This window comes from Vanessa tameamea, chromosome 9 (assembly GCF_037043105.1).
Source record: "Vanessa tameamea isolate UH-Manoa-2023 chromosome 9, ilVanTame1 primary haplotype, whole genome shotgun sequence".
Taxonomy (NCBI): Eukaryota; Metazoa; Arthropoda; class Insecta; order Lepidoptera; family Nymphalidae; genus Vanessa; species Vanessa tameamea.
The window spans coordinates 7,434,038-7,456,271 of NC_087317.1; the positions used below are offsets into that span (position 1 = coordinate 7,434,038).

General features: G+C 30.5%; 3 protein-coding genes across 7 annotated transcripts; 2 read left to right on the forward strand and 1 right to left on the reverse strand.

Annotated features, from left to right (window-relative positions):
- Positions 1 to 3,956: 3,956 nt before the first annotated feature.
- On the forward strand, positions 3,957 to 6,732 carry LOC113400509 (D-erythrulose reductase-like). The gene is made up of 5 exons (XM_026640096.2): positions 3,957 to 4,287; positions 4,431 to 4,683; positions 4,850 to 4,964; positions 5,323 to 5,525; positions 5,913 to 6,732. Exons 1-5 carry the CDS (start codon positions 4,236 to 4,238, stop codon positions 6,022 to 6,024), a joined length of 735 nt encoding a protein of 244 aa, XP_026495881.1. The 5' UTR covers positions 3,957 to 4,235; the 3' UTR covers positions 6,025 to 6,732.
- A 263-nt stretch (positions 6,733 to 6,995) lies between these two features.
- Positions 6,996 to 8,498, forward strand: LOC113400518 (L-xylulose reductase-like). The gene is made up of 5 exons (XM_026640106.2): positions 6,996 to 7,173; positions 7,364 to 7,616; positions 7,693 to 7,807; positions 8,075 to 8,277; positions 8,355 to 8,498. Exons 1-5 carry the CDS (start codon positions 7,122 to 7,124, stop codon positions 8,464 to 8,466), a joined length of 735 nt encoding a protein of 244 aa, XP_026495891.1. The 5' UTR covers positions 6,996 to 7,121; the 3' UTR covers positions 8,467 to 8,498.
- Positions 8,495 to 21,999, reverse strand: LOC113395076 (casein kinase I). 5 transcript variants are annotated; one of them, XR_010309232.1, is made up of 9 exons: positions 21,597 to 21,957; positions 20,967 to 21,077; positions 20,401 to 20,593; positions 19,556 to 19,698; positions 18,506 to 18,708; positions 17,616 to 17,775; positions 16,253 to 16,330; positions 9,577 to 11,892; positions 8,495 to 9,330 (listed from the first exon to the last, which is right to left on the reverse strand). XR_010309232.1 is itself a non-coding variant. In XM_064215872.1 (9 exons), exons 2-9 carry the CDS (start codon positions 21,685 to 21,687, stop codon positions 11,804 to 11,806), a joined length of 1,068 nt encoding a protein of 355 aa, XP_064071942.1. In that variant the 5' UTR covers positions 21,688 to 21,773; positions 21,916 to 21,999; the 3' UTR covers positions 8,495 to 11,803. The 5 variants fall into 5 exon arrangements, 4 of the variants coding, with proteins under 4 accessions (XP_064071942.1, XP_064071941.1, XP_064071943.1 ...); XM_064215872.1 differs by having other exon boundaries at positions 8,495 to 11,892; positions 21,597 to 21,773; positions 21,916 to 21,999; XM_064215871.1 differs by having other exon boundaries at positions 8,495 to 11,892.
- Positions 22,000 to 22,234: the final 235 nt, after the last annotated feature.

Sequence of the window (22,234 nt, forward strand, 5' to 3'; positions counted from 1 at the left end):
ATTTGTGTTTATAATTCATCTCGTGCTCGGCGGTGAAGGAAAACTTCGTGAGGAAACCTGCATGTGTCTAATTTCAACGAAATTCTGCCATATGTGTATTCCACCAACCCGCATTGGAGCAGCGTGGTGGAATATGCTCCATACCTTCTCCTCAACGGGAGAGGAGGCCTTAGCCCAGCAGTGGGAAATTTACAGGCTGATTATGTTATTATGTTTATACCATCAAATATTTCCTGAATTTAATTTAAAAATATAATAGTTGAAAAGAATTCTACGGAAAAATACCACATACAGGCAAACATTCATTTAATTATTTAATTGTGTTTTATGAAATTTCCTTTTATAAATTTAGTCATATTTTTAATCATTCTATTAAGTATACTTTGGATTCAGATAAACCTATAGTATACTTATATCTAATAGTGTACCTACTTGATTAGTCAAATCAATATATGTTTAAAATAATTGAATTGTTGGTAAAACTCATAATTTAAGTATTAGTATTAATTAATAGTATCAATTACTTATGACCTTATTATCGTTAGGGCATTTTTTTGTTTATTTTTATTGTTTTATAGGAATAGGGCGCCAGCTAGCAAAAGACTTATGGAGAGCTACAGCCAAACTTGTCGCAATCTCAAGAACAAGATCTCATGTATAGATTCAACAAAACGAATATCCATCAATTAGTACTGTGGTTGTAAATATTGGTGACTGGGATAAAACACGGGAAAAAGTCGATAATCTAGGAAACTTAGACTCATTAGTATCTCGAATGTTCGCCAGATGTCTTTGATAATTATTTTGAAATAATTAATCAAATTGAACAGTCATTAAAACTGTCCAAATGCCATGTTACGAGTATAAGTATAGTATTTATTTTTTAATCACTGTTATATTCTTCTCTGCCCTTAGGTTTTCTAGCAATAGCCGTTTATATTTATGCTATTATACATGATATAGTTCCTGATTTTTAGGCTCTTTAACATTAACGTTAAATCTGTCATTAATATAAGTCAGGATGCTGTTCGGAACCTTACAATATATAGTGGAACTAAAGCAGCACTAGATGCAGATTACTCGTGCTTTGGCTCTTGAAGTTGGACCAAATTGAATAAGTGTAAATGCTGTGAACACAACAGCTATTCTGGCAGCTATGGGCAGGCAAAGCTGGGCTGATTAAAAAAAAGCAAATGCGATGATGTCAAGAAATCCGCTTGTTAGGGTAAGAGGTAAGAGAAGAATGGATATATATTTATACGTCGAATTTTAAATAAGTGAAATAACATCATACCATTTCAATTTCTCTTCATTTGTTAGAGATTCAGAGAAGTGACGGAACTAGCAGATGTGGTTCTGTACCTGTTAAGCGATAAAGCAAGCATGATTATTGGTGTTGAATTGTCCGTCGTCCGTCGATGAAGGATTCTTGGCGACAAAATTATGTAACAAAACTATTATAAAGATCCGCTTTAATTTGAAAAAACAATTATTTTTAAGTTTAATAATAAACTTAACTTTTTTCTTAAAACAGTCAGTTCAGTCGTCGTAGTTTCTAAATATTTTTTTTGTTAAATTTTGAATATTTAATACGCAGTATTTTCTCTTTAAACTTATATCAGTTATTATTATATATATCTAAGAATTAGATATAGCTAAAGTATGAGCTGTATGAAGATGTATGAATTATCATATTGTTAACGATCGGAAGAGGTGAAAGAATCTATAAGACAAAGCCTGGTAACGAATGATTTTATAAAAGTAGAAACGCATAATTTTCGTATTTTTTTAATTACTAATATTTCATAGCAGACTTACTATATTAAACGTATCGCATGTATTAATAGGATATCATTCGAGTTCCATGATAATATTTAATGAGTGTTTCTTTATTATTTAAAAAAAATTGTACATAATATATATCATGAGTATATCATGAATATATCATGAGTATATCAGCTGTTTTATTTATTTTATTTTATACCATATCATATGTTTGCTCTACTAGTTCATCTTGTGCCTTTTTTTTTTAATCTTACTAATTTTTTTTATGCGAAGGCTTATATTATTACTATATAGGTACGCTTTTTTATACTATCAGAATACCGATGCTTTGACTTTTGACATGTCATAGAGCAAACAAATATTAAGATATAATGATGATATGATGTTTCTTGTTACCGATAGCTCGTTTCCAATGGAATAATTATTAGCCGTTTAGACCAAAACACCGTTTTTTGTAGACTTATATCCTTAAAGGTTTAAAAAATGACACAGATACTTCTGGGCATAGCATAGCATATATTGCACGAGTATATGATTAAATCTAATTAATTTTTAATAAAACAGAAACCAAAATTGTCTTATTGACAAATAATGATCAAAATTGTTCTTTCATAGAGAACCGTTGAAATGGGTTAAAAATTCTATTGCTTAGCTTACTCAGTATTCCTTTTTTGTGGCTTTTATTCGTGCTGATAGGGCACAGATTATTTCGCCAATGTCACGTGTGATGGAGAAGACACGATGGAAATTTAACGGTACGGTCCAGATTACAGGTTCAATTTAATTTTGAAGGCATAATAGTAGAAGACTCTTTGTACACACAAAACCTAAAACAACACAATAATAAATAATAAGATAAACCTAAATTGTTTTTAAAATAACATATAAGAACAATCACAAACCTATTTACAACTTAATTTTATTACGCTCAATGTATTTACATAAAAAAATTACAAAGTGGACTAAACACAAACATTAACAAACATTCAACATTAATAGAGCGAGGAATTTTAGGAGAGAGAACGTACATGGAATGGAGAATTTAGGGCAAGAAACCAGTATATTATGTGATAACGAACCTTCGTCTAGGCCACATTCACACAAGGAGTGATTTCTAACCCTAATTTTATATAGATGATGGATTGGGAGTACATGTATGTCCAAGGTATAGGAGGCAGATAGTTGTGGCAAGCATAAGTTAGTTACAAATGGTACCCGACTACACAGGGTTAATATTTTTTTTGTTAAGAAATGTATACGCTATTACAATAGAATCCCAGAAAACGTTCAAAAATATTCAATTATTAAATTCTAAATAAAATTATATATATATATTTCTTATGTAAATGATGAAAACTTTGGTAATTAAACGATCGCTTCCAGACCATTTCAAATAGAAATATGAAAAATTGCATTGTAAATTCAACTGTCCTGCAAGTGTCCCTGAGTTTATTTAATAATGGTAAAAAAAAATATTGACAGTCAATAAGCAAGTGTACTGCTTATTATTTACTGAATAAAGTTTACTTACAAATTTAATTCTATGTTGAATAAAATTTTTGACTCTGAATAACCAGGGCCCTACTGTTCTGAAATTTTATTTACTTTTTATATGTATGCTGTTACCTAACGGTGTGAAATGTTATTAAAAAACTTATACTCTAGAAACAAAAAAAAGATTTTTAATTATTTCCAATTATTCTACCCAGGATGATACATATTTTTTCGAAAATATCATAAATTGTGCTTCGGTACAATTATTTCTTCTATTTTTATTTGTTAAGCCTAATTAAACTAAAGAACCACTAAAAGTAAAATAAAGTGTAATATAAGATGATATATTCATTATGATTCATCTTTTCATTTTTAATATTTCTGATTTCTATTTTAAATATTTATGATGGATATCTTAAGCTTTTTAATGTAAAACAAAACAAACCTAAAACAACATAATTTTTTTTGAATTAGAAATGTTTATTAGGAATAACACCATACTTCTTCTGGAGTCTTTTAAAAACATAAAAAATGGATCTACCTAGTTTTCATAGTATGATTGGTAAAAACTACCAACTTTTGAAATTATATGTAATGTATGACAAAATTCGAGTTGGTAACACTGACTCTTTGACTAGCACAAGAGAATACGAATAGACTATAGAGATTAGACTTTAGAGAGCAAAGACCCGAGCAAGTGTCGACTGTCGGTATACTGCATATTCGTTTCACTTTCAAAGTGTCAAAAGTGTGAAGATTACCTTTTTTTTTTTAAGTTTAGTCCGCCTTAAAAGATTCCATATTTATAAAAACCAATCTTTACTCTTAATATTTTAAGCGTCCAACATCACGTCACATAATGTGGAGTTGAGTTGAGCTCAGTAGTGGTTTAAGTTGGATACATGTATTGATCGAAGATCTTGTAAGAATATTTCTTAATCTAATTAATTATAACGATGGAAATCTCATTTAAAGGAAAACGTATACTTGTTACCGGTGCTGGACAAGGTTAGTCAAATTCATATAAATTACTTTATAACAATAGCTGTAAAATAATATTTATCGTTCAAATATTATAAAAAAACGGTATTAAAAATCAAATAGAAAATATATGCATTAGATAAATCTTTTGTTACAATTCCCAATTTAAGGTATAGGCAGAGGTATTGCTATCGAACTGTGGAGAGCTGGAGCCAACATAGTTGCATTATCCAGAACAAGAAGTCACTTAGAAAGTTTACAAAGTGAATATCCGTCTATAGACATTGTGGATGTAGATATTGCTGATTGGGATACAACCAGAGAAGTGATTGAATCATTAGGACATTTTGATGCATTAGTGAACAATGCTGCTGTTGCCATTTGTGAACCCTTCTTAACCTGTTCTTCTGCTGACTATAATAAGTATGTTTGATGCCCAATCATCGAATTCCTTTTTTTTATCAGTGAACTTAAACATCTAAACTTAAATAAATTATAATGACAAAAAACAATGAATTCAGAAATTATTTATTAGATAAACTGAAGTAAAACTTGGCATAAATAAATAATCCTTTTCTTTTAATTTTAGGATATTTGATGTCAATGTAAAGGCTGTGTTAAATGTAAGCCAAGTAATTGCTAGAAAAATGGTGGAAAACAAGATTGCTGGTACTATAGTAAACATATCTTCGCAGGCCTCAAAGGTATTATAAATGTTATCTGAGAGCTTACCACTATCTACACATTTGTTACATTCATATTGCCTGTACAGCTAGAATTACACATGTTTAGATAAAATCATATTGATATATCTCAATATTGATAAGCATTAATGTAACACTCCCGTTTTTGTATTATCATTATTTATAAAAAAACGTATTTCAATAGTTACATAATATAATCAAATCCAGCATTATTTTTCAAACTTTTTCATTTAGGTTTGTCAAACTTCTAAATAATGAATACTCTATACATACACCAATACTATTTGTATGCATCTCAATATCAATAAGTAGCTGTTGTAACGGTGATTATGACTATTATATTTACTAATTTTTCTAGGCTGCTTTAAAAGATCATGCCCTTTATAGTGCTTCAAAAGCTGCCTTAGATGCCCTTACTCGTGCAATGGCCTTAGAATTGGGTCCTTATGGAATTAGAGTTAATTCTGTTAATCCAACTGTGATTATGACTGCCATGGCCAAAGTAGGTTGGTCTGATCCTGTAAAGAGTTCTGAAATGCTGGCAAAAATACCACTTGGAAGGTAAGACATATATTTATTAACCAACTAGTAGCTCTCTCAAACGGCTTATATTTAGTTCAAGTAATTATAATATATATGGGTAAATTTAATGGTATGACATACATACTGATAAGACAAATAACTTATTACCATTTTAAAATATACTAACAAATTAATTTTCTTAAATTACTACATATAATAACTATAATACCAAATAACTATTTGGTAAATATGCAAATATTTATAATATATACTACTTTTAGTGTAAGTACACGTAATACATACTTACAAAAACTATTACGTGTACTTACACTAAAAGTAGTATATATTACAAATATTTGCATATTTACCAAATAGTTATTTGATATTATTAGAAATTATAAAATGCTACTCTTATAATTATTTCAGATTTGGTGAAGTATCTGAAGTGGTCAATGCAGTTGTTTTTCTACTGAGTGAAAAATCAAGCATGATAAATGGTGTAGAATTGCCTATTGATGGTGGCTTTCTTGCAACATAATTTTTAGTATCTAAGAACCAAAGATATGGGACTCGAAATGTTCCTTTAAACATTTTTTATTCATTATTTTTGTCTTGTATATTTATGTGAGATCTGTTAATTACCTTTTATTGTTAATAGTTACGTAAGTACCAAAGAAAGTTATATTGGTCTTGATTTTTTCATTGAAAAAAAAAATACATTCAAGGAATAATCAATAACATGCATTTATTGCCATTAATACTTAGTGCCTTTAACTAACAATTTTTGTATGCAATGTTTTTCAAGATACTTGATATTATTATTTTAAGAAATTTTCATTTAACTAATTTCATATAAAATAAATAATTACAATTTCATAATTGTCATTATTGTTAATACTGCAATAAGGAATGTAGTAGATCTGCATGCTCCCATGTAAAGCAAAAGCTGCGATATTCACAGAGAATTAGAAAAAAAGGCAGAAGGAAGAACAATTTGTGATGGGTCTGACCTAGTATCTATGCGCTATATATAAAAACTAAAGCTTTGGTGACTCCGTTTTGTTTGGTCCTTCTATATAATAAAATCTAGAAACTTTAAGGACACAATTATTTTTATTGAATTTATTTTAAAAACTATTGGGTATATACGAATGTTTTATTTTAATTTTTTTTTTGATAACATTAAAATAAAAAGCCATGATATGTTAAAATATTTTGTTTAAAAAAAATACAATTTGTTTACAAAGGTAGTGTTTTATTTTTGACTCAAATATATTAAAGACTAAATAATAAAGCAATGTATCTATAGTTACATTTTCAAGTATTATTTTTAACACAAGTAGGTACATATGTTCATATATTAATAATATATGAACATAATATAATATTATTCCACGAAACATTGATAATACGTTACCTACGTCGTCAACGTGTGTCTTGTTTTGAATAATAATGACGCGCAGGAGAGAATGTTATTAAATCATTATTACGCTATATATATATGCTTATCGCGCCGGAGCTTAACTTTTATATACGTTTGAGGTCAGTGGTTACAGATAAGTATATTTAACCGAAACGAAGATAAAAGAAATAGATATAAGTAGATGATATTATTTTGTAAGGAAAGTATTAAAGATGAACAAATATTTTGAAGGAAAAAGAATATTAGTTACTGGAGGATGTCAAGGTAAGATTTAAAATAGTATCTAACTGTACATCATCATGTTGGTTATAATTTACGATTTTCAATCTACTTATTTCTTAACACTCATATTATAAAATAAATGCTTTTTGCACAAACCTGTATATAATTGCATATACATCAATAAAAATTACTACTATTTTATTGATAAGCTTTTTATTTAATCATTAAACAGGAATCGGAAAAGGAACAGTTTTAGAGTTATGGCGATTAGGTGCCAAAGTTGTCGCGTTGTCGCATCAAGCAGATAATTTAGAAGCAATGAAAAACGAATACCCTTCCATAGAAATAGCGTGCGTTGACCTCCGAGACTGGGACAAAACACGACAATTGGTTGATTCCCTTGGCATTTTCCACGCCTTAGTTAACTGTGCAGGTTTTATAAACAATGAACCATTTTTGGAATGCTCCCCAAATGTTTTTGATGAGTAAGTAAATATATTTTATAAAGTATGATATGAAGCATCAAAGAATATTATTACAATGAAATTGTCTTAATTCCAGAACTATGACTGTTAATGTCAAAGCTATTCTTAACGTCAGCCAAATTGTATCAAAAAAGATGATAGAAAATGGTATAAAGGGGTCTATAGTTAATGTATCATCTCAAACATCAAAAGTAAGCAATATTTGAGTAAATGAATCTTATAGACAATAACTTATAGCATTGTTATACTATATTTACTTACTATTTTATTAAGTCCATCATATCCAATCATCAACGATATTTGTTTGTTAATAATATAATCGCACCGTTATAATCATCTTACTAGAATTGTTCTGAATGTAATTTACAAATTAACCCGTAAGTAAATATGAAGCATTCTCTTAAAAGTGAATATATATATATTTTTAATAATAAATAATGCTACAATATAATCAACAGGCAGCAATAAAAGATCACTTGGCTTATTCTGCATCTAAGGGTGCCGTAGATTCTATGACACAAGTTATGGCTTTAGAGCTGGGATCATACGGCATAAGAGTTAATGCAATTAACCCCACGGTAATCCTGACGGAACTGGGCAGACGAGCATGGGCGGATCCCCAAAAAGCCCAAGCTATGCTTACAAAAATACCTTTGGGAAGGTGAGACAAATATGTACACAAATTATAATTTATTTACATCTCACTATACTTAATTGATATGCCTACGATGTTGACAGATTCGGTGAAGTACAAGAAGCGGTGAACGCAATCGTGTTTCTTCTCAGCGATAAAGCTAATATGATCACTGGCGTTCAACTGCCTGTGGATGGAGGTTTTCTTGCAACATAATAGTTTAATAAATAAATACAATTTCAAATGTTTATTTTATTCAGTTTATTGTGCCAAAGGAATCAATACATACTGGACGTAGAAAACAATGCAAGCATAATAAATTTATGTAATAAAAGCATATTAATATGCTAAGCTACATGGGCCAGCATATACAGATTGCGTAAAGAAACACGACCACATAACGTAAATCAAACATCATTGAGATACAAGATCTATTACATTTCACATATTAGTATAATATATTCAAAATGGAGGGAACACTTCCCTTACCCTTAAATTTAGAATTTATTAAATCCATTAAAAGCTTTCATTGTCTAATTCTCTTATCCTACGTCTACTGATTCGTTCCCTCCTTTTGCAATAGTCTCCGGATCACTGATGTCTAAGACCATTTGAGGAGTTAATCAGTATAAAGCTGTACACGACGCTCAGCTACGGAAACAACGGGAGCAATTAAGATATTACAGAACAGTTACGTAATATTAATATAATATTTATTTATCTAGAATATTGTAAAAAACAGTGTACCTGATTTAACTAAGTACCTTACTACTTAGACATCAGTGTTACAATAATTATATACAAAATTAAGTCGATAAGAGTCTTTTGTCTATCCGAGCGGACACTTAGTGAAAGTCATGACCTTGTCGCGTCGGGAACCGTTCGCTGAAATGCACTGTACAGCACTTCTCACTAGATCGAGAACACGCACTCACTAACACGCGAGATCGCCCGCTGTACTCCCGCCACGTGGCTGGTGGCCGCGCCAACTCTAACTCAAAGAGACTTCATCACCAATGAGAGTCCTTGCCGTCAGCACAAATATCATTTCCCCCGATGGGATGTTTAATCTTAACCTGTCTAAATAAACGTGTCTATAAGTATTAGTAAACAATATCATTAAAATATATTTGGGTATTAATAACATCCTAATTATTATTTATTAAACAGCGCTCACACTTAAATATGCCAATACTGAATAATTGGCGCCCGGCTGGATGGATACAAACAAAAAATGATTTTTATTATTTAATGTGATTTAAATTCGAACGCAAGTTAGGAAACTCAGAACAAAAAAATGCTAAAAATACTGATGACTAAACTTACAATTACCAAAGTTAGAAGTGGCAGACATATTCCGTAGCGTCGACAGTAGACGATATAGCTCGCTAGAATATGATTCACAACACAATTAATCGTTCGATGTGCTATTTCAAACAAATTACTATATATGCGAACTTTATTAAACAACTAAAACCTTATGGAATATCTTAAAAACAGGACGTATTATCCTGCTTCGTAAATCCAATCATTTAACAAAATACTAACTTTAATATTATATTTACATAAAATTGAACCTAATTCTCAGTCATATTAGAGATGGATGATTTAAATCTTATGATTCTTTGCACACATCCAATCTGAGAAACTGTCGACTTATATTATTACACAATCATATTGCCACAGATTATAAAAGAGTAAAGGCAATTAGTAGTGTGTTTGGAATAAGTTAAAAATCATAGATCACAATTTGGGATTAATCCAGTACAACTCTTTCTTAATAAAAATGAAAATTATATTTTCTTTACATTTTTCGCTTTATAATACAAAAACCTAAGCTATATATTATATCGTCATGAAATTAACTAAATAGATTAAGCAAAGATTTTGTAAATCATCAATATACAAACACCGTCTTTTGAACTTATACAACAATGCCGAATATATAAAATATTATTTTAATTTTAAATGATCCTGATAATAATACCGTATATAATTTATCTAACCATTTATTTGCTATGTATATACATGTGATAAATGATTAAATTTTTAGTAATACAATAAATAACAGTCAGAAGTTATTAAAAATATGACATAGTTATGTCACTCGGTATAAATGAAATTGATCAAACATTTTAATTTTCAATGAAGTATTTGGTTTGTATAGAACAGTTGTAGAAAAATAATTACAAAGAATGATAAAGTATTGTAGCAAAAGTAATTTTACGGTTCATTCTTATTACCAATTGTAACGAAACATTGTACTTAAAATCAAAAGATGGAATAAACCTTTAGATCCACCTCAGATAAAATATTATGATATGGTATTGGGATTACCGACGCATGTATGGAGGGTGAATATCTTACAAACAACTACAAATCTAATGATAACCACTTTGTCATAATAATAATTGTCGACAAACGTAATGTAATTATTAATTGAAATGTCATCAACACATTTGTCATACATTTTGGTTGCTTTGTAATTGTATTTGTCTGATAATCTACCCTTAATATTATGCATGCAGCTTACGAAATAAGTTACATAAGTGAAAGATTTTGGTAATTCACATGAGATCAAAGTTATTTAGTTAAGATGTAGAGGTTTGTATTAGGAATGTGTTCCTGTTTAAGCTAGAATACAGCCAATCAAAGAGTACTAAACAACATTGTCTTCCACAAAATAAAAGCAAACTCCATTATGAATCTAAAAGAAAATGACTATTTTTTCCAAAAACTTACCTAATTTAAACCTATGGCAGTGGCTGGACGTGTCAAATGATTTACATGCTTTTTTTCAAGTTAACATAAATTTAGACAACTCGAGAACTATATTAGTATTCGTCAATAAGAAAATGGAAGACAAGATTTAAAGAAAATTAACCATATTGCACATGAACTCCCATCTCAAAACAGAAGATAACTAAGGAGTAGCAATTTTAAGTCGTACGACCGATCGTTTATAAAGAGAATGATTTTAGTAATTAAAATGTTTTCTTGCAATATTATACAGCACTTCTTGAATTGGCTTTAAGAACAATCATAATTTATCGGATGCAAAGTAACGGATAAGACCACTTTAAGAGTCAAGATTTTCTCAATAAATGCTTTCGTCGGTAGTCACATGTCACAGCACATGTGCGTCGCGCGACGCGTCCGAACTACTCTCTCGAGCTACACTTTTATAGTACACTAGTCGAATCGACGACAAACACGCTACTCTCGTTCATATATTTCAAGTTCCTTAACATCTAAATATAACTGAGCATAAAGTACAATAGACGTACGGATAGGCCTAACAGCTAGCTACGCTTAAACGAGTCACATCGGAACGAGACGTCGCGGAAACGGGTCCGGCCAGTCGATTCGTCTAAGAATAATTTACAATATATGAACGTTAAAATGAATGCGTACAAAATTTATCCTTAGTTTAACACTGAACATGCATTCGGGGACTCGATCGCTTCAATTCCTGTGAGAGCGGCGTCTGCGCCGCGGCCTGGGCGCGCCGTCGCGAGAGGCGAGGATGGCGAGTCCGCGGCGAGCGGCGTGCTCACCGCCGCTCCGACACCGCCGCCACCGCCGCGCCCGCCGGCGCCGCGCCCGCCGCGCCCGCCGCGCTCGCCGCGCCCGCCGCCGGCGCTGCGGACCGAGCATCCCGTTACACAACTTGTACCACAGGCCGAGAGCGGCCGTCTACGTGCAGGTGTCGCTTTTTAGTGGCCGAATCATAAAAACGAACATATCAATAATCGAGAAAAGATTTCCAGGTCTGTCGTGGCGGGAACAATGTCCTCTGTTTGCCCTCGCCGTGAGTTTGAGATTCTCTCAAACTCATGGCGGGTGTGTGCGCAAATGACGTTACAATATTTGCTTGGATTTATTATTTTAGAAAATATGCGTCTAACCTACGCATTAAAATGTATAGACTAGAAATGATTTAAAATGATGTATTTACTCTTGAATAAACCTATTTGAAAATAGAAAATAAAGAAATCAATTTTGGGGCACTTATTCCAATTGCCGCTTTTCAAATTGTCATTTTTAGGCTTGTTGTGCGTATAACTGCGTTTGCGTATATAATCACCTCTAGCCAAGCCAATCGATATAAGCATCATGATGCTATTACATTATTTATTCCGTATATATTTTCTATGGGTTTTATTTCCAATTGTATAGAAAATTATTAAATTGAGTAAATTATTAAAATCGATTTTAACACCGAACTCATAGTAACCGTAAATTGGGCTTTGTGTTGCAATGTAGATAGATAATTTAAAATAATAATTAATCGTAATTTTAATTTAAAATTATAATTATTTTTTTTAATCGAAGACTTAAAATTTATAATTGCATAAGTATTCGGTTGACGATGTAGTTTTAATAATACGAAGTTTGAAGCTTAATATTGTGCATTTAGCTCAGTTTTCATTCCTTTTTTTCACAAAAATAATATAGGAATATGTTTTTCTTATCAATACATTCTAAAGAAGGCAAACTTCTCTATTATGTAGTGTTTACAGAAATAACTTACAACTCATTTTTATACGTAAAGCAGTGTTCAAATCACACTGAATCGTAGACATTGTTAAAAACATGCATTTTTAATAAATAATTTGTGGAATATCAGTAATGTTCATTTAGGATTCTTAGAGGTATATTTTGTTAAATATTTGGCTCACAATCCTTTAAAAGTCTCGTGAAAGCGGCTAATACGGCATATACATTCTAACACTTTAGCTCTAAATATAGTCGAAGCGCGTCTGTCCTACGGATTTAAGTATATATTATCATAACTCTGCGAGTACAATAAAGCTTTATACTTTTCAAGGATAAATAGAAACATTGCGGTCGTGAAACTCATAGAGCTGAATGTACATGTGATCCAAAAGTAATGATAATGATATTCAACATTTTAATAACATTATACCATAGCTCTTGTGTATGCGTTGTATTATTGAGATAAAACTCCAAGTCAAACACTTCCACATGGTACGCCCTGGGCTTGGCCGGTAGGTACTTTTCGTAGTGCTTGTTGGCTATGACAAATAACATGTTTGAATGTTCCTGGTTTTTCGTTATCAGAGAGAACCGTACGAGCCCTCTTATAACAGAAACTGCCGCCAGCGACAAATCGGAATCGGCAGAGCCCACTCGGCTGAGTCTACTTGTTGAGTGAAAACGATCCCGTAGCCATTGCAAGTTCTCAAACTTTGCGCTAACAGTGCCAGTACTTATAATAAATGTTAATGTAGCAAACTTTGTAAACTATATTTCTTAGAATAGCAATAAGTATATGCTTAGTTTGCATTTAAGTTTCCACAAACATCTGAACGTGCCTTCAACATGAATAGTTAGAAGGTACTGCCTGGATGTGGTAATATCTATTATTAAAATTTTGTCATTTAATTCATATTGGCCGTATTCCCCACTTGTTTAAGGAATTCTTATTCAAGAGAAAACTGAAAATAAGGAGTTTTGTTGTACTTATTTAGTGGTTGTGAGACGCTGTCATAGTGGCTTTTTTCCGTTGTTCTAACCTTACAACTCCCATTTCCCTGTCAACTCTGTAATCTCTACGGTTACTTAACATTATAACTTCGACCTTAATGTCGTTTTTCACGATACTGGTCCTCTGTGGGTGGTCAGACCCAGCATCTTCCGTATAATTTATAAACAAGAAAAATTTACGACTATTTTTCCACCATGATCATGGACATTTTTTCAGGTTTATCATTACAGCTCTGATTTGGTTTTCTCCATCTTCGAGGTAACTCCTGACTAGTCGTATTCGAAGGAATATTAAGTTCAATTCTAAAATATGACGGTGTATTTATATGTATATATTTTTAACATTAAATATTTTTAATTTTTTTAGGCCAATGTTGTTATCATTACTTTTGGATCAATTTTCGTATATATAAGAGGTATAATCATTGACGGACATACGCTACGGACATTCATCATCCACTGAGCGTTTTTGTTAATTGTTGTTATAAAGCCAAGCTTATGTCTATAGAGGGCAATTTTATCTTTATATTTTAATAGCAAATAAATCTATGTATTTGTTATTGTTTATTTGTTTTGTTTTTAGTTTAAGTAGACGTACGCGTATACAATATGTGATCTGTAGTACGTATGATGGGCAAAACGTTAACAAAATTGCAAAATATTACAGCAGCGATCAATTTTCTCGATTAAATTATTAGACAACGAATATTTATTTTTTATGTATGTATAATACTTTTTATGGTCGATATTGTATATCTCGGGCCTATAGAAAAAAAAAATCCATAAAACAAACTTAATATTATTTGTGAAGAAGTAGAACTTACGACCTAATAAAAAATTATACCAATTACGAAAAAAAAAATTGTGCGGAAATTCAACGTTTATCCTATTAAATACTTATTGGTCCGTTTCCTTTTTTCTTGAACGTTCGTTTGCATAAAAAATATGTTATTTTAAGTAAATATGTTTTCGCGTACTTTATATTTATAACAGACATACTTATTATTTGTTTATAACAGACGCAACTCGATACGAGTTGAGAACATTCTATTATAGTTATTCAAGTATTTATTCACGTTGCATTCCATCGATTATCAATTTTAGAACATTAATATTAATATCTAATCCATTCAAAAGCTTATGAATTAACTTGATTGGACTTGGTTCATTGCAATCAATAAATTTATATCATTTGTTTACTTATGTTTATATTTACTAAGATAAGATTGATTAAAACATATATATATATATATATAAGGAGATAAGAATTATAAGTTAATACATAAATATAGCGGCATTAGAAATACATCATCTGTAGTAATTTCAAGTGTCTAACTATCACGATTCGAGATACAGCCTGGTACCAGACAGACGAACAGTAAAAGGGTCCCGTTTTAACCTTTGGGTACGAAACCCTAATAGTAGATATCCTTCCCGATCTTAGTTCGAGTTCACACGGGTAAAGTTAAGTTTTTAACAAATAAATATTGAGATCTAAAGATTGAGATCAGATAGTATACAAATCTATTGGACCCAAGTGATCCCGATCGTATTATGGCAAAAAATCTTACCGCGTTTATTCAAACATATTGGTTTATTTAATTTTATATTTGAATAAATTAATATATGCGTTTATTTCATTTATATATAAATTGTTACTGTATATATTTATATATATATGTAAAAGATTGAATATTGCTTTCGCGAGATTTACAAATCGTACATACTTTATTTTTTATTTGATTTAGTTTAGGCGCCTTATATGAGCATTTATAATCAACTCAAAAATTATAAGATTCAATGAATGGCATACTATACTAGAGTTTATGTCTTGAAACTATACCCCTGAATGTTTATTTATTATAATATCAAAAATCAGTATCAATGGCATTAGTAGTTATTGCCTGAAACGGAATTAATGCTAATACGCATTAATGTAAGGTTTCGAATAAAATATATTTAATAGATGTGTTACTTGCAGGCGTTAATTCACCGTTCCCACCACTACTATTTCGTTTTACGTTTCAATTATATACTAAAATAATTCAGACAAATCTATTACAGGCAAAATAGAGGGGGTTCCGTAATACAAATTACACAGAACAATAATATTTGTATGGCGACTGTAAGATTTTGTTTGTACACGAGTGAACGATGACGGTATACCGTCTCTTATACGGTATACATTTGCCGTAATAATTTCGAATGAGTTTTGATTCAGTTTTTGGTTTATAATTTTAATAATATAAGTTAAGCATGGATATATAAATCACCTAAGCGACCTCAAATGACAGAAGACTGAAAAACCTATTAACAGCACCTGGAGACTGAAAAAAAAATAAATAAATCTACATTTAAAGGATACACATGATAATCTATAAAGTATGAAGGCGTGACGGCTACGCGGGCGGACATTAAACGAATTTGACTACGGAACCCATTGAACTAAACTAATAAATAACGTTCTGCATCAAATGTGCAGGATACATACTGCTTACTGGTTCCTGTTTTTGATCCTGACGTCTTGTCTGATTGCGGTCGATTGGATGTACATATACACGCGGGAGTCCTGTAAAATTTAATTACAAATAGAAAACAAAAATTGTAACGTACTCCGTATAAATTGTCACAGAACTCAAAATTTAAACTATTAAGACTTTTTTTTTATAAAATATAAGCATTTTATGGTTCCGTGGTCAAATTAGTATCTTTTCACAAATTCGTATACCTACAGTCACACCCTCATAATTTCTATAGTTTATTAGTCTGCGTGAAGTAATGGAAAACACTTCAAATGAAGATATCAAAATGTCATGTTTTCTATTTGAATAAATAAAAGGAACATGCAGTTTTCTGTTTTAAACATAAATGAGTAAAACATAAATAAAAAAAACCTAATATCAAATTATTATATGCCAAAAACTGGGTTTTTATTATCCTAGAATTTAGTAATATATAAAATATTTTTAGCATACATATATTTTGTCAGTATTATAATTAATTATTTAGTTCTTATTTCTTGTTTTTTTTAAGGTCTATTTTTAATTAGGTAATTTAAGTTTTTAAATTGCATTTTAAATGAGACATTTCCCAAATGTTTTTATTATAAGTCAATATCATTTATAAAATATTGGCTTTCAAAGTTATTTTTAAATTTTAACAAATAAAAAAGTGGTGTTTTTTATTATTGCATTGACGATGAAAGGACTCTTTTGCTATAGCATAGGTTATTTGCGATAATTTGGTTTAAGTCAAATCTAATACCCTACTTTAAATACCTAGCGTTACTTTTCATATATTAATTTACCGACACTCAACTGTTTAGTCAATATCATTTTATCCATTATCGTAACAAAGCTTTGTTTACAACTGTATGATAACACGCATCTATCAGTCACCACATCAATTGATTCGTTTTGTGTAATTTGTATGCTTGAACTCTACCTTAACTACATCATTTGACACAAAATTGCCTGTTTTACTAATTAAAAGAATAATTTGCCCATTAACACGCACAGCTATTTAAAATGAACGCAAAAAACAATTGAAAAAATAAATTAGTACTCTAGTTAGCCACAGGTGATATAAATTTAATCGTTTATTTGAATTCATTTTTACATTTATTAAAAATATACACAGTTTACTCCTGTGTTTACAAGTGATGTATTCGGAAATATTTTTTGATGTTGCGACCATTACTATCGGACAATGTTTAAGATTAATTATAGTATTTGTAGAATTTAGGAGTCAAGCAGTACCACGTTCTCGCCTCTAGTTCCGTCACTTGATGTTGAAGCGTTAATTCAGCCGCAAGCGAAATCCAGTAGTGTGATGAAATATCAAAGACTACGTACCAAACTTTAGCATGTTCCAGTCGTAAACGAAATCGTAAGTGAATCTTTGTCGGTGGAAAAGTGCGCGGAATAGTTGGCGTAAGTGGCCGTAGTCGGGTCGCTCTTCGAAGCGCAGTCGCCGGCAGTACTTCAGGTACAGCTGGAACTCGGTCGGGTGGTTCTAGAAAGCGAAATATAATTATGCATACGACATCGACATATCATATTTGCCATTGTAATCAGTTTAAAAGTGGATTATATTTAATCTAGATATTCCTTATCTTGTTCAAAATGCATGGTTGCTTTAGTAACGAGGTTCATTGCTGTAGATTTCGAGGTCCTGCCTCAAGCCATAGAAGTGAGAGGATCTTTCCAATAGCAGCCCGGAGTTCGTAAGCTCAGTGTTTACACTCACGCGCTTCAAAAACACGTAAAGCCAATAGTTAAGCGCCTAAACTCTCTTCGGTCGAAAGAAGATATAGAATTGCATTCGTGCACAATTGCGTACTCTCCCTTGAGAAAAGCCTCCATTTCGGTCTGGAGGACATCATTATTAATCTTTAAATGTATGAAGATAATTTTAGATAATTACAGCCAAAATTTGATAAAGTCCTATAAAAAAGCAGTTTTACCATTAGCCATAATGTATAATATTATTTATTACTATAAGTAAATGATAAATGTATTATTTATGAAAATCCATAAATAATGCAAATATATTTCACGACCACAATTTTATCATTTTCTTATTTAATATATATAAATTAATATACAAATGTAATCCAATGGCTTATACAAACAGCGGTGTTATTGTTTCACTGAGTGCGAGATTCATTCTTAAAACTAAATAAGCACCTGAACAAAAGTTGCATATGTGTCATCTTCAAAAGTCAAAATTATATAGAACTTACTTTGCATAACTCGTCAAATGGTGTCGATAATTTCTTCTCAGATATCCTTTCGTACTTCTGACGTTTAGTTGCCGCTTTAAGACCTTGCCAGGGCAAACTACCGCGATTGAAGTACATGAGGACATATCCGAGAGACTCCAAGTCATCGCGTCGAGATTGTTCAATGCCTAAGTGAGTGTTAATTGATGCATATCTTGCTGTGCCTAGAACAAATGGAGATGAGTTAGTTTTAGTGGTACCATTTAATGTTTTTCAAAAACCAATATCAAATAAAAGTATAGTAACACAGGTTACGTAACAGGTTTTATCCCACTATTCATTAGTGAAACAACCTTCTTCCTAAGAAGAAGTTGTGTGATGTTTTCCTTTCCCAGATTTCATTCATTCCTTTTGCATAAGATTAATTATAAAATAAGTACATGAACACTCCTTGGTCATTACCTACATTTGAATCCGTGGTCTATTCCTCTCATCATGTATAAAATGTGTCATATGAACATCAAGTAAATAAACAACTGATTATTATATTGTTTCCTAATGAGTTTATGATAAAATATGGAAATTTTATAAATACAAACATCGATAAAAAAAACTTTTTAAGCTGTAAAATGGTACCTACTGCCTATGAAACTCGCCATGGCAGTAACTTATGTCTATATATACAATACTTTCAGTCAAAAAATGAATTATTAAATAATATGTAATCACAAACTAATACAAGTCAAATATCAAGCGCAGCAACACCAGCAGCAAACTTTGCCATTATGTTTTCAAAAAGCAATAGTTCTATAGAATAACTTAAGATAAACTTGTGTATATTCGTATTCATATCTATCAGTACATTGTAATAAGGTTCAGACCTGACATACTCATTCTCAATTTATGAGTAACTAATATGACTAATTTATTAATTATAATTAAATCACATTAAAACTGGTTTAAATGGCAAGGATATGAAACAAATGTTAAGAAATGTATACTGAGACAAACATGCCAACAGGTGGAACGTCAAACCAAAACAATCATAGCTTAACCTATTATTGAACTCACCAGTCAAGTTTTTATTTTCTCTATATGGTATATGTTGGTTAGTGCGAGAGTCTTTGTACTTCTTTGCTAATCCAAAATCTATAATGTATACTATATTCCCTTTCTTCCCGAGACCCATTAAAAAGTTGTCTGGTTTAATATCTCTGAAATACAAATTAATTTCATTATTAAAAAAAAATAAACATTCACATCTTCATAGAAATCTCACAATAAACAAATTGTATCAGTATGCCATTATTCATGTTTACTATACATTATGGTTAAATAGATATCTAATCAATTGAGAAAATCTTTCTATGAAGCACAATCAGTAGAACTAAATGCTGCCAACTTGACAGACATAATTGTAGTTGTTATCTTTAACCTGTAGAATGACCTGCATTAAGTATAAACATGAATTGCCATGAACATTATTATCAACTCATAGATGTTTGAATGTTATAGATGATGCAGCTAGATTGCATATGGTTGAATTGCATATTATTTGATTAAATAATATAAATCATAAAAAGTAGAAATGAAATTTACAAATTACTTTTATAATTAATTATTTTAAGACAAGCTTTCAAAATAATATAAACCAAAAACCAATATAAAATACAATTAAAGTATAACATTAAAGAAGAATAATGGTTGTACCTAAATTTTGTTTAAGTAATGATTAGTTAAACAATGCTCATCTTCTTTCAAAGGTCAAATCAATGATGACAGAAAGAGACAAATGAGTATCAACTTATCTCTTGCTAAATAATATAAGGCTTATGGGCTTCATTTCCAAGCCCTTTTATTTATTAAAAACCAATCATACAATATTTACACAATAGGGAAATATATGTTAATATTACCTATGTATGAAGCTCCTATAATGAATGTCCTCAATGCGACTGATAAGTTGATCAGCGAGAAAGAGTACAGTCTTTAGGGAAAAACGGCGTGCACAAAAGTTGAAGAGATCTTCCAAGGAAGGACCTAATAATTCCATTACCATAACATTGTAGTCTCCTTCTGAGCCACACCATTTTATTGCAGGTATACCAACTATTAAAAAAAAATTGAAATGTTTGTTTAAGTAACTTAATTACATGTTGTATATACATATTCAAAATCAATTATTTTTACTAAATATAAACATCACAACTGTGTCAAATGAATAAGAAATGATTTTAAATTAACCATAAAATATATTATTTTGATGTACAAATCTTTATCTATACATATTTTCAAATGTATATTCTAAAATTAGAGAGTATAAAAGATTCAAGTCTTTGAATGCTTATTATATTCATTATAAATTCGAAAATAAATGACATTGTTTGTGATGTGTTTGGAAAAATAGAATATTTATTAAGTTATAGTATAGAACAGGTTATCTCATGTCAATGTAATAATGTATAAATAATAATATACTCACTGCCTCCTTGCATAAGTTTATAAAATTTACTCTCTATGTGTAATTGTGGATGTCTTGTCTTTTTGCATTCTAATTTGATGGCTACTTCTTTTTTTGTTACGATATCTGTTCCTATAAACAAAATAATTCTGTCAGATTCAATTCACATAACACAACTTAAGCTAAAGTAAAAAAAAAATACTGTTTTGAACGTGGTTTCTCCATGAAACATTTAGAACAATTTTTTTTAATTAGGTTAAAATTTATGTCTCTACTGTCATGGCTACTTTTTGTCGGGAATCTAATATATTTTGAATAATTCCTAAAAAGATTTCGCTACTAAAATACCAATATTTAGTCGGATATTTTATAATACATAACATCCAATAATGCATATTCGTAATCAATAATAAATGACATATAGTAATAGAGATGAGGTTTAACAAGTCACATGTTATCATTAAATTAAAAACAATAATATAAGCGATATCTGTGAATTATATGAAATTCTCGTTTCGTAGGCAAAACCCTTGTCATCTAATGATCATGTAGCATGAAAGGAGTTGCAGCTATTTCGAAACAAAAAAAGTGCAGCTGGCCTACAATAGTAACCATCTTTCTTTGTTTACAACTATTTCATTTTCAACTTACCTAAATAAATGTCTCCAAATGATCCTGATCCGATTTTACGGCCCAGTCGGTATTTATTACCGACACGAAGCTCCATTTTTAAATTTTGCATTATGTGAAATTACTATAATATCACTGACCGATTCATTACAGGACGGCCATATTTGCGATAGACGCAGATCTTTATTAAATTGAACTCTTTAAACAAGGGAAAAATACATTTAACTTTAACTCAACATTAATTAATTGCTTATCGTTTATTAACAGCAAAATATAATTTACGTTAGATTTCTCTCACAAATAATATAAAGCAAACTTATTCACTTTTACATACACGCACCTACGAGGAATTTTTGTATCTCACTTCTCCAGTAGTCGTTCAACTCAATCTCATACTCATTTTCTAGCGTTTTCTCATTCACAGATTATAACAAAGTTAATTAACCATTCATTCGTTCTTGACGCATTCAAATTAAATGAAAAATACAGATATAATAAAATATTTTTGAATCTGTATTTTTATTTTAGTAGGTTCATATAATATTGTAATTTTTATTCAAAATTATTTTAACTTTTTGCTGGCTCAGTGACTATTTTAAAATAAATTTATGGATTCGTAATAGATAAAATCTGAATCTGTTGAACCAAATATCCAGCAA

What these genes read in the sequence shown, in the direction of transcription:
- LOC113400518 (XM_026640106.2), top strand. Translation starts at nt 7,122, where the DNA reads ATGAACAAATATTTTGAAGGAAAAAGAATATTAGTTACTGGAGGATGT. An exon ending in TCCCCAAATGTTTTTGATGA is followed by an intron (nt 7,617 to 7,692) that starts GTAAGTAAATAT and finishes TCTTAATTCCAG; the next exon opens with AACTATGACTGTTAATGTCA. An exon ending in ACAAAAATACCTTTGGGAAG is followed by an intron (nt 8,278 to 8,354) that starts GTGAGACAAATA and finishes CGATGTTGACAG; the next exon opens with ATTCGGTGAAGTACAAGAAG.
- LOC113395076 (XM_064215872.1), bottom strand. Translation starts at nt 21,687, where the DNA reads ATGCAAAATTTAAAAATGGAGCTTCGTGTCGGTAATAAATACCGACTG. An exon ending in AGAAAATAAAAACTTGACTG is followed by an intron (nt 18,709 to 19,555) that starts GTGAGTTCAATA and finishes CATTTGTTCTAG; the next exon opens with GCACAGCAAGATATGCATCA. An exon ending in CTGGAACATGCTAAAGTTTG is followed by an intron (nt 16,331 to 17,615) that starts GTACGTAGTCTT and finishes TAAATTTTACAG; the next exon opens with GACTCCCGCGTGTATATGTA.
- LOC113400509 (XM_026640096.2), top strand. Translation starts at nt 4,236, where the DNA reads ATGGAAATCTCATTTAAAGGAAAACGTATACTTGTTACCGGTGCTGGA. An exon ending in TGTTACCGGTGCTGGACAAG is followed by an intron (nt 4,288 to 4,430) that starts GTTAGTCAAATT and finishes TCCCAATTTAAG; the next exon opens with GTATAGGCAGAGGTATTGCT. An exon ending in TATCTTCGCAGGCCTCAAAG is followed by an intron (nt 4,965 to 5,322) that starts GTATTATAAATG and finishes TAATTTTTCTAG; the next exon opens with GCTGCTTTAAAAGATCATGC.